The following is a 12,329-nucleotide window of genomic DNA, read 5'->3' as shown; positions in this document are numbered from 1 at the left end:
ATAAAAAGTTAGAATTATTTTTCCAAGTTGCTGCCTCATTTTTAAGTGTTTTTAATCAAATAAAAAGCTAGAATTGCAATCATCGATAAAGAGTAAAGTTTCGGATGTAAAATTGGTGAAATACAACCTTTTTATCAAAATTTTGCTAAAATACCACCAAAAGCAACCTTCTAAATACACCTTTATTAATTTAAAATTCATACATAAATTTTTCTTTACATACACTTTTTGGTGTACATGTGCTAAATGAAAAGTCATCTAAATGCTTGCACGATATTAATATTGAGATTATTCTAAGTGCAAATAAAATGTCATAATTGTTATTTACATACTCCAATTTAATGTTAGAGTATAATTTCAACATTCAAATTTTAAAACTTTAAAAAACAAACCTACTGAATAAAATCCAACATAAAAAATATAAAAATTATATAAAGCAAACCTAGTAAGTGCCCTTAGCTTGCTGAATACAAAAAAAAAAAAAAAAGTTTAAGGCCACAAGAAAATTGATTTAGTAATTGAAACATAAATTATTAAAAAATAAGAGTAATCAAGTATATCATTAGAATATTTTGACAAATGATTATTGTACCCAGAAGGAAAGCGACAAAGAAATAATTGGATGAATAACTAAAAAATATGACTAATCACATTATCTCAAGGATTTGGCTAGATAAATTAATCCTCTTTAATCCTCTAGATAAATTATCTCAAGGAATAAAAGGGGCTAAAGTGATAAGGATATAATAGGGTGAATAATTGTAAAATGAGACTAATCAATTATCCTTGAGAAATTTGGCTTGACAAATGTATTTTATTTAAGGGTTAAATGCAGAAAACACCCACGAACTTTCATGGAAGTTGCACGTAACACCCCGAAATATGTTTATAGGCATTTTGCACCCTGAGAAAACGACCGTTCACACATTTCACGGTGAAACAAAACGCATGGAAGCCACTTTCTGTCCGTTGAATTTGCTGACAGAATTGCCCTCCTTCCAGTGAATATAAATGAGAACTACCTACCATCACTTCTCATTTTCCCCCCTTGTATTTCCTCTTCTTCACAGATGCACAATTCTTCTTCTACTCACATGGAACACAGTCCACATAGTTGCAGCTCAAGTGATCTAATCCTTCAATATGGCTTATCTTTATCTCAAAAAATATTTCATCCAACCGTAGAACAATGATTTGACCATGGTGAAAATAATTGACTCAAAATACTTTACATAAAAGCAAAAACTTCTAAATTAGCACAAGCAATACAAATGGTCTCTCAAGTCTCAACCAAGGGAAGTGCAGTCAGATAAAAGCTGTGTTCCAACAGTGAACAAAAAGAAAAAAAAAAGTGAAAAGAAGATGCGCAAGAACAAAGCCACAAATTAAAAAACCAAAGCCAACCCAATAAATTAGCTAACAACCAAATGAAAGACTAAAAAAAAAATTACAGAGAAAAATGAACAAATTTCTGAGCTACTTGAAATACCAAAAAAATAAAAGCCTGAAACAATAAAGGAAAAAGCATAGCAAAACTCAACAGTCAAAATCTCACCTTCAGAAAGCAACAATGAAGAAAAAAAATGTAATAATAAAAACTCACCCGTGAATGCTAGACGTCGGAACAAACCCAGTGGCAATCGTTAAACAACACAACTTGAACTCTACTACTGATTGAAAGCAGCGGCGAACAAAAGGGAAAAAGTTGCAAGCTTCACCGTGTACCGCTGACCACTGCTCTCAATCATTCATTTATCATGGCAAGGAGAACATAAAACCAACTAGTAAAAAACAACAATGAACTACCAGCAGAATGACGGCATAAAACTATAAGTTTGGGCATCCAGATCCACACAAAAAGGGTAAAAAGTCGATTAAATAAAGAAAAAATTAGGGCTTTGCATATGACCTGATTTGCTGAGATACTCTAAATATTCCACTTGTTTTAGATTCTTCAAACCGTCTTTTGCCCACTTCTAGTTACCCTCTGCAGTCATTCAGCTTTGGTTCTTCCTCGATCGTAAGTAAAAGGCAAAAAATTTTGGCAAACTCAAGATTCAGCTTTGCCTTGTACTTTCCGCTCGACATAATGGGTTTGGAGGAGAAGAAGGGTGCCTTTGTCCGTTCAGTTATTATCTGAGGATAAAGTTGTCATTTGGGTCATAAAATAAACGGTGTGTAAATATCCGTTACTTTTCAGTGGAGTTTGGGTGCAAAGTGCCTATAAACATATTTAGGGGTGTATTGTGCAACTCATATGAGAGTTCAGGGGGTTTTCTGCATTTAACCCTTTATTTAATTAAGAAGTAAAAAGGACTTAAAGTATAAATAAAAAACTATAAATGGTTTATGAAGGAGATAGCGAGAACGTTTTAAATTTTAAATTTGACTAGTGATAGGATTAGTTATAACCCACTATTTTAAAGTTTTTAATTAGATTTTATGTATTAAAATATTCACAAAATTTTAGAAAAAAGAATGAGAAGATTGGAAACCATTGAGAGGGTCTCGGCTAAAAACCCTCTCTGCAATACATATAGATATAGATATAGATTTTCTGGCGGTTCCAACTTCTTTTTTGCAACCGGACTATAAATTAGGTTGTTCTTCCAATACTGCACACGTCCAATAAATTAGATTAAGAAGGACGGCCTATTTAACGCTTGACTGTTGAACTCGGACTTTATCTGGTAGAAAAATGTATAACATTAAATTGGGTTTGTTTGGACAAAGGAAATTTGGAAAAAAAAATTTTGCCTCACAAATCCCAATCACCTTTTTATCTTCCCAACCACCTTTTTATCTCACATACATCACATCACAAAAGTGCTACAGTAAATATCTCAAATAAATCATCCAAATAAACTCTTATCCAAACAAACTCTTGTTTGTATATTGATGCGGCTATCGAGAGCGCGATCCGAACAGGATACCAGGGGTGGTCTCAGCACCAGATAATTGATCCTGAACTGACCTGCAAAGAGCAAAATAGCGGGACTAACTCCCCGTTGTGACTCCGACGCTCAAGTTAGTTGGAGTTAAGAAATAGAGAAGTGACAGAGGGTGTGATAGTATTATGATGTCTCATATATATATAAAATAACAATACAGTGCTAGTCCTTGAATTGGAATCCGCCATGCAATAACATTAAGAGATCAGTTATACATACATAATCACAGGACGGGAATATATGGTGATTGATTTGGCGGGTACGTTACATGGGAGGTTGGCGCATTCAATTCAGTAATTCGTCCATTCAGAATATATACGTGAGTGCTTTGGCGCTGCTGGTACGTCCAAAATTCAAGTTAGTCGGGGTGGGATTCATGATTGTGAATGATGAAGAACAAAACTCATCTGGGCAAATATTGTCAACCTTCAGTCTCTGTTTCTTTCTACGTGTCACGCACACACAGACGCAGAGTAAGAGAGAGAGCAGCCCAGCAGAGCTGCGGAGAAGAGAGCCAATGGCACGACGAAAGCTGCAGACGCTACTAGGTCCATCCTAGCTTGTTACTCTAGATCTGTTGGCTGCAGTTGCCCTAAATATTCTGGAGCTGTCCAAGATATCATCTGCATGACAAAATTAATGGTCCATGCATGTGAAGAGGAAGCGATGTTGACAGATGGAAATTCCAAATACATCCAACTTTTTGGATTTCATTATTAGTTCTATTCAATCACATTTGCTGTGTATGTGTATATGAATGTGGGAGCATTATTTTAGTGAATTGTTTCTGACGAATCTGTGATGAGTTTATGTTATAACACACGTACATGAAATTTTACGTGCATGGAGAGACGGCCTAAAGGCCTCTTATTTACCAATTAGATTTTTGTTTTTTGGGGGTTCGTTTGCTACTTTGTTATTCTAGCTGTTGCTTAATCGCCCAATTATTATATAGGAGTCCCCGTCAAAATATTTTTCTCTAATCTCTTAATTTTAGTCAGAAATTTGCAGCTTTTCTCCGTAGTTCTAAGAAAAGCGTCACATGCTAGAAGACAAGAGAGTTCATAAAAACTCAGCAGCGTCGTTTAGATCCCCAAAATCCATATGCTCACAGAAATGGGTCCCTTCTATATCACGGATGATCCTCTAACAGGTAACGTCAGGATATATGTCGGGCTCCAGAGGAAAGAAGAAATGATGAAAATACTAGAGAAAAAGCAACGTTGGTTTTTCACGACCACAAGAACCGGATTGGATGGCAACATTAGTGATTGTTAGATGAATATATATATGATTCAGCAACAATATGGCACTTGTCTAGGATCAGGCGTACCTGAAAACGAATGTTTTATTATCCGTTTCATTTTAGTAGCTCATCCCCTCCCCTTTCTAGTTCCAGCATAATATCCTGGTACAGATTTTCATGCACTAAACCTCTTCGCCAGTCCATGGGATCAACAAGTCCCGCAATTAGTTTTCAGCGTCAAACCATATGATATTCTTATTAAATGCTACGTAGTATGTATCATTCTCAAAGTAAATAGAGAATGTGAAGTCAATCATCATCTTGATGATATGTGTACATTTGAGGACGGAATGTAGAAGACGACCGGAAAAAAACAAACGAAAAAAAGGAAAAAGAGTGCGCCAGCGCAATTTAGCTAAAAACCACCACCATGCATGCAAACAAGAAGTTGCTGCTATACGGCGATAAGCATCAAAGACTCTGGTGGCCTTGGCAAGAAAGCCAGTTATGTCATATGGGCCCTTTCCTCGGATGCTCTGGTCCTTATGTTTATTCTGAATTTTGCATGCTAAACTTATATTTATAAGGTTGTAAGACGCCCGTTTATGTCACAAGTTGGTAAGTGGTATTCGTATCTATCTCACGCAATCAATAATATTCAGTAGCATACAAAAAATCAAAAGTCAATACAATTTCTGGTTTGAATTTCTACATCATCAATTTGATTTTGGAGAGTGCGAATCGATGCTCCATGGTCAGGAAAAACGTTTCTTGATACCACACGATGGATGGTTTAATACTTGAATAACAAAAAGGAAAAAAAAAATCAGGATTAGGTTGATGATATGCTGACACGGAAGAAAATATATGGGAAAAGGATGGATGTCCAACGTTTGAGGAAGAAGCTAAATATTGTAACCAAAAAAAAAAAAAGGGGGGGGGGGGGACCGGAAGAGCCTATCAAATACATGTGGAGAAGAAAATGAAGCTAAACAGGTAGGACAAAGTGGGCATCACGAGATCGCAAAACCACTGTAGAAATGGTAGCAGTAGGATTTGATTCCGCTGGACGAGGCCACCTGCAGACCACTTCCTTGCAATTTAATTGGGACCGTTTAAGGGAATGTTAGAAAGTCTGTATTCATGATATGCGGCGCGATTCATATCGGGCTGGTTATGAGGGATACACACTATCCACGCAAGGAAAGTGACGGGCGGGCGTTGGTGATTGACCCTGGAGATGTCGACAAGGGATGGCGTCACAATTCACGAGGAGACCAAAGGCAAATATCGGGTCCTTGAACTATTCTATGAAACCAATTATCTCACACGTGTCTTTTTTGGTGGGGCAAAGGGTTAAAATTTCAAATCTCGCATTTCATTAAAAGTTCATGTGATTTCTCTTAAATTTAAATGAGTGCTTTTTGCATTCTTATAATCTGATGGTGGTTTAATTCTATTGATTTCCTGTGATCCTGTTGGATCATTCTCAAGCATAATTTAAAATAGAAGTTGATGTAGATAGTGATAATAGAAAAAAAAAAAAAACTGTTCTATGACCCTCGTAATTGAAAGGTACTCATAATAAGCGTATGTTTTGTTCCAATTTGTTTTCGTGTAATGCGAGTTTGTTTATGTCCATGGTCGGGCGGACAAGACTCAAATGGGGTTTCCTTTTGTGTAGGATGGATTGGACTTCATTTAGATTAGACGGTTCCAAGAACTTGCCAAGACCCAACAAAAACCACCCTTTTTCCTGGCATTTTACCTTTTTTTTTTGTCAATAGATATCATTTACTCTATTTCTAATCTAACTTATTTTAGGAGAGGTCCAACTGAGTCAATAAAGGAATTGACGGAGTTTGAACTGTCATTGAATGAAATTTGGTGCACCATGCACCCATATAGATTTGGAGAAGCCAAATAATTACAAAGTAATGAGAGATAAGATTTGACCTTTCGCCCTACCCTCGGTGAGACTAATTCGGATTTGGTCCAAAGAGCGGCCGCAAAGTCCAGCTCTTACCCTCGGGGTGAAGGTCTATCCTAAAGCTTTTCAAGGCATCACGTGCAGGAATTGAACTTACAACCTCTCGTTGGCATTAGTAACCTACTTACTAGTTGTTCCAAGCACATGGGCTGCATTTTACCCTTTCGAAGAAGAAGAGAATACTAGAATAGGCGAACACCGGACCAAACCCCCAGTTGGATTGGGCAGGAATAACGGGACGAAAGGGATTCCAAATTGATTAGTGCCGCTTACACGGTGATGGCGCCCACACTCCACTTACGATATCACACCCTTGGCTATTGCTAATTTCATTTGGAAAAGGGCATCATCCTCAATAATATGTTGGTTAATGAGTAAATTGAGAAATTACGGACATTAATTGCGCGTGCCATTTTTGCTAATGCCATATTTGAAACTTACTAGTACTACTTACTACGTACTTCTTTCCTCTTTTAGCTTTGCTGTTAACCACATATAGGAGTACAATACAAGGCATTTAATTTATCTACAAGATGCCACTGGAGAAGTACAATTAGAAGCTGTTATTACTCGCTCGATATTGTCTTCGGCGCTATACATACATACGTATATACATTCATATATTGTCAAAACATCTAAATATCATTATTGTTAGCTCCTACTAATTAAATTCACATTCCACTTCTGTGCAAGTGATAGTTGTGGAAATCTAGTCCTACCAAGAATGCCACGAAGTACATATCTATAAGAGAGGGATGTAAGTCATACTGAGGGTATATATAATTATAAACTTTCCACTTTGAAGAAACCTGACAGTCAGATAGATTTAAGGCACCTCGTCTAAAGAGTGTTTTACGTGAAACCCCTGGAAATAACACACGGGATTCTCAGGGCCACTTTTTTCTTGATAATACAGTGCCACTTCAATATTTATGCCAAATATCCTATTTATTTAATTTGTCATGTGCTATTTATTTAAATTTCTTCTATCATCACGTGATAAGTGAGATTGACACCGGATTTGGCACCGAATAGTGGCATAGAGGATCCCAACTGTGGAAATAAGGACTAAGCTGCGGGATCATTGGACCGTAACGGCTCACTTCCAGCTGCCTTGTGAATAGACTAGGGGAAAGGTTGCTCGCACGAAAGTGCCGTGGCACGTATACAAGATGCATATGCTCATCAACCAACCATGCAATTGCCTTGTGAATGCAGCACAAATTGTATATTAATGTTTGCAACTGATAATGAAGTACGTTTTTTTTTTTTTTTTCAAAAGGGCAGAGCCAAAGCTGAACTGTGCCAAGTTTTTTTTTTCTTTTTGAGATAATTATGGTGAAGAAACCAATGTTTTAAAAACCGGACCGTTAATTGAACCGGTGAAGTGAAAGGGTCGAGGTTCAACCCCGGTTCAATGAATTTTTTAAAAAATAATTTATATAAATATATATATATATGCACAAAATAAGACATGTAATGGACTAATTTAATACTTTATATGATGAAAAGTTTACTATTTTTTAATAACTTGGATTTTTAAAAATAAATTTTTTAAATTATAAGTTAAAACAAATAAAATTCATCTGAATTTCAATTATATCTAAATCCAACCCAAAAATATCACAATATTTTGAAATTATACAAAATTCACGTCTATGAGAATTTAGACATTGTGAACTTAAATTTTAATTTACGTTTTAGGATTTAGAGATTGCAATTTAAAAAAGGAAGTTTGGAGTTCGAAGGAAGTCAAGAGAATCGAAAATAGAAATGTAAACTTGATAACAAACAAAAAATGAGATAAAAGTGAGTGGTTGTGGCATTAAATAATTTGGGTTAAAGAAAAATAATTCTTTTTTAACTTTTTTCAATTTAATGGACAAAAACCAAATTAAAAGATGGAAGAAAACATCAATAAATTAAAAATAAAGAGGTTTGATTAAAAAGGGAGTGACAAAAGAAAAGAGGATAGAGAGAGAGGGAGTTGAAGATTAAAAAGAAAGAGACATGAGAGGATGAGATTTTGTAAGAAAAATAAAAAAAAGAAATATGAGTGTTTGTTTTATATAAATAAGTTATCAAAAAAAACTAATAAGATGTGATTGTGCAACGGTTAATACATTGGTCTTATATTACAAAGGTCTTGAGTTCGAATCTTGATAGCTGCATTTTGCAAAACTTAAAAAAAAAAAAAAAAAAAAAAGGGTAAAGTTGAAAACCGGAAACCATCGGTTCAATCCGGTTCGGTGGTTTTTACGATTCAACCGATTTTCTGACAAAGTCAATTATGACATAGAATCGGGCCGGGTTCGCGGTCGAGCCGGCCGGTCCGATCCGGTTTTCAAAAACATTAGAAGAAACTAAAGGGTATGGTTGATGGCCCAGGTTTTTCAGAAGCACGTGATGCATTTAGCAAAGAGACACAATAATGTGCATGCATGTTGGCGTTCTGTACTTAATTGCATGTCTTTCTAGTGTCCATCGCATTCTTTTCCACAAGAAACGGTAGTGTATGGAAGGCCAAACTCCACGCTGGGCTATTGCCCTCCTCTTTTAAGGAATGCAAGACCAACTTGCTCTCCTGGTCCATACCATTTGCCCCATTTCCCACAACTTAAACAACCTTCCAACCTAGTACTCCCTTCATTCTTTTAGGACCACCCACAACGATCATATGATCATGTAATCTCAATCGTAAGATGCCCTGTGATTTGTCGAAAACCCCCCGGTTGGTTGGCTGGATTACACAAAAACTGGGACAAACATAAGCCAAATTCATTAAGTGCACTGATCGGACGTGGAGTAGTGCTTGCTTTCTGAACCAACTTGTTAGAACATGTAGAATCTTGAACGAGGAGAGCACATGGACTCAAGCTTTGTTTCAGCTGCAGTGATGTCAGGTTGGTCCATCCATCCATGGGAATGGAGCGGGCTGTTGCTCTACTCTTAAGAGGGTCCTACGCCCGTTGCTGGTGCAATTTTGTGGGACTGGGGCTGTTAGGTTGGGTTGCCGTACAATACATGTGAAAGTGTGAATTTTCTTTTATACAATCACTTTGTGTCCGGCTGATGTGAATTTCCTTGCCTACAATCACTTTGTATGGTTGTACCAAATAAATGTGAAGTATACACCAACTTCTTCTTGAATATAGTAATAAGGTAACGTGATTTCGCATCAAACAGTATACTAGAAATAAGTACTGCAATAATCCCACAGAACTGGACCAAATCATAACTGGCACCGGCCCTCTCCCAATTTTGTGATGCTTAGATACGTAAACCAGCCGTACGTCCACCATCCAAACTTGCTTGCCACTTTTAATTAAGCAGCTTATGCGTACAATTTGATTAATGTCGGGAATGCCGTACTACTACTCCTACTAGTGCTGCTGCTATTACTACTATCAAACCTTGATTATATTCTGTTACTGAAACCAGTGGATCTTTGACACCTCAAAGAATAAATATCTCGTGTTTAATCATAAGGCTTAAAGTCTTCTGTACGACCTCAATGATTAGCATGATCGAGACGTGCCTCTACCCGTGCTAGTTTAACAACTGATTGCAATAAGGCCCCAGTACTCCCCTGGATTTCAACTAACATCTTACAGGTCTTTAACTAACTTCAGTTTTGATCTTGAGAACAAATTTATAGCAGTAACTAGCAAAGATGACTTGAGCTAGTCCAAAAAAAAAGAGCACCTTGCAAGAACAGAGATAATGGTGGATAGCAGGATGGAGACGTACGTCCTATAGTAACAATAACAACTGCCGGGGGGTTTACAACTTACAAGAGACAGACACAGGAGAGCAATATGTACATCCTATTCAATAATAATAGAAGAGTGATATATTATGCAATAGTAGTAAGTTTGTAGCATTATCCTGGCCCTGAGGTCCAAAAGATGGCTTTTACGAGCTTTCAGGAAGTGGTCACCAAATACGGCTCCCAAGTTGACATCTCGCCGTTCCTAGTCATCGCTCCTCCTTCTTTGCACCTGCTAAGTCTTGCCAACTCTCCAACCCCCACACCCTCATATACCACATTTTCACCGTTCACATCCGATTCATCTTCCCACTGGCCAGCACGTTCGTTAGCATCATCCTCTGCAGCATCTTCAATTTCAACCTCTTCTTCGTCATTATCAGTTTCCTTTTCTGGTTCATCTTCTTCGTTGTGTTGCATGTTGTACGCATTTTCTCCGTACTCATCCACCAAGTCATGAAAGTCGTCAGAGCCCGTGAAGCCACCTCTCATCAAGGAAAGCCTAAGCCTGCCATTGGCACGTTCAGCTTTGAAGTAAGAGCTGCAAGAAGAAACACTTACAGCTTCCAACACCAGACGTCCACCTTCGCGGTGAGTCCTCATATGGACACCGCCTGAGCCGCCTATAGAAGTCAGGGGAGGAGGAAAACCAACACTGGGGTACATTTTTTTGGTGAATTCTCGTGACCTTGATCGGTGCATGCCTTGGACATTCCTCCGCCTGGAATCCAGTGAAGGGGAAGGGAAGTCATCTATGCTTTGGTCAATGCTGCTTCCCGTTTCGCTCCCTAAATTTTCGGTGCACATTTCCAAGCTTTTTGTGCTTAATCCGGATGAGGAGCGCTTGACGAGAGGGTGGACGTAGACTTGCTGTTCTGCCTCGCTCACTTGCATGCGATTCTGACTGGTTCTGGTGAGTGCCTGGATGGAGCTCCAGAGCGAGTCACTGTTCCTTTTGCTCTCAACCGAATCACAGTAGCAGTATTTGCGTTGGATGAGGGTGCTCTTGTCATTCTCATTGGGAATAATCATCTCATTTTGTTCCTGTTGTGGTTGCGGAGGCGCGTTTTTTGGCTTTTGAGTCCATGGATTGGACTGGGAAGAGTTGTGTATTGGTGGAGCCAAATTCTGAATTAAGACACGTGGTTCCGCGAGTCCAGGCTCAATACATGACTGCAACCCTTGACACACGCTTGAAGACATGCTGTTGCTGTTGTCCGAGGATAAGGTGTGACGGGAAAAACAGCAGAAAAAACAGGGGAAGAACAGGGGTGGTGTTAAGCTATGTGATAGTGCATTATTCCTAAAGCTGTGTAGATCATATGCTTATTATGGTAGTGCCTCTCGGAAACAAGGTTCAAAACAAACCCACGCTCTATATTTTGAGATGAAATTCGGATTTCAAGGTAGAAGGAGGTGCATAGTTGAAGTCTTGGAAGGAAAAAAAAAAAAAAGAACAAAAGAAGAAGGGATAGTAAAGAAAGCAGAGAGCGTGAAAGAGAAGTGAAAGGAGAGGGGGTGAATTTATAGGGGTTCCCCAAAGGTTTCTTCCGAAAGAGGAAGGGGGGCCAACTTCACATAAAGCTTTTACTCTGCCCAAACAAAAAGGAAAAGAAACTAGCGGAATAGGTTATCGGAAGGCTACTGGCTCAGTTGGTACTATTTCGTCCTTGCTCAGCATGTCAACTACAGGAGCAGGGGGACGCCCATTGACCTGATTGTTTGGCTTGAGAATTTCATCAAAAATCTAAACTTTACGTGCTTTCCGCAGCATATTATCTTACCATCCAAAACTGAGCCAACAAGGGGGCAAAGAATTTGGAAAAAAAAAAAAAAAGGGTCCATCGACAGGTTTCGTCTGTGATATTTTTATTTGAAAGAGATTTCCTGTCCTGCCTTTTTTTTTTTTTTCTTTCTCATTCTCATTCTCATGGGAGTATCTTTCCATCCCACTCCCACTCTCACAAGCTTTATCCCAGCACTCAACTCAATACCTATTTTCACTTCGAGTGATTAGAATGTCTCGAGGTCAGGGGTTCAATCTCTGTTTCCCACAAATTTGTCACAATTTATGGCGGTCTTAATTGACCTTCATCGATGGAGTCTGTACTCACATCGAACCCCCTCCCCTTCCCCTTAGACTAGGCTAGATTAGGTTATAGGACATCTATCGTTTCGACAAAAAAAAAAAAAGATTAGAATGTCTCGAGAAATTTTGAGCATTGAACTGAATAAACTGAAATTCTCGTCGTACGTAGGACCACTTGAACCTCCATCAAAATATGCTTTTTGTGGTTGTAGGACCACTCCCCCCACTTGGAACTTGGAAGTCTTGAGCCTCCATCAAAATATATGCACATCCACTTGTGACGT

General features: G+C 38.2%; 1 protein-coding gene and 1 long non-coding RNA gene across 2 annotated transcripts; both read right to left on the bottom strand.

Moving 5' to 3' along the window:
* Nucleotides 1–1,028: 1,028 nt before the first annotated feature.
* Nucleotides 1,029–2,126, bottom strand: LOC140021633 (uncharacterized). The gene is made up of 2 exons (XR_011825542.1): nucleotides 1,910–2,126; nucleotides 1,029–1,734 (listed from the first exon to the last, which is right to left on the bottom strand). It is a non-coding gene; the product is annotated as an uncharacterized lncRNA (long non-coding RNA).
* A 7,792-nt stretch (nucleotides 2,127–9,918) lies between these two features.
* Nucleotides 9,919–11,511, bottom strand: LOC113733598 (uncharacterized). Its single transcript, XM_027259877.2, has one exon. It carries the CDS (start codon nucleotides 11,157–11,159, stop codon nucleotides 10,113–10,115), a length of 1,047 nt encoding a protein of 348 aa, XP_027115678.2. The 5' UTR covers nucleotides 11,160–11,511; the 3' UTR covers nucleotides 9,919–10,112.
* Between the last annotated feature and the right edge of the window lie 818 nt (nucleotides 11,512–12,329).

This window comes from Coffea arabica, chromosome 1e (genome assembly GCF_036785885.1).
Source record: "Coffea arabica cultivar ET-39 chromosome 1e, Coffea Arabica ET-39 HiFi, whole genome shotgun sequence".
Classification (NCBI taxonomy): domain Eukaryota; kingdom Viridiplantae; phylum Streptophyta; class Magnoliopsida; order Gentianales; family Rubiaceae; genus Coffea; species Coffea arabica.
This window is presented reverse-complemented; position numbering and strand designations above follow the sequence as displayed.

Excerpts from the sequence above, each read along its gene's own strand:
- LOC113733598 (XM_027259877.2), bottom strand. The coding sequence starts at position 11,159 with ATGTCTTCAAGCGTGTGTCAAGGGTTGCAGTCATGTATTGAGCCTGGA.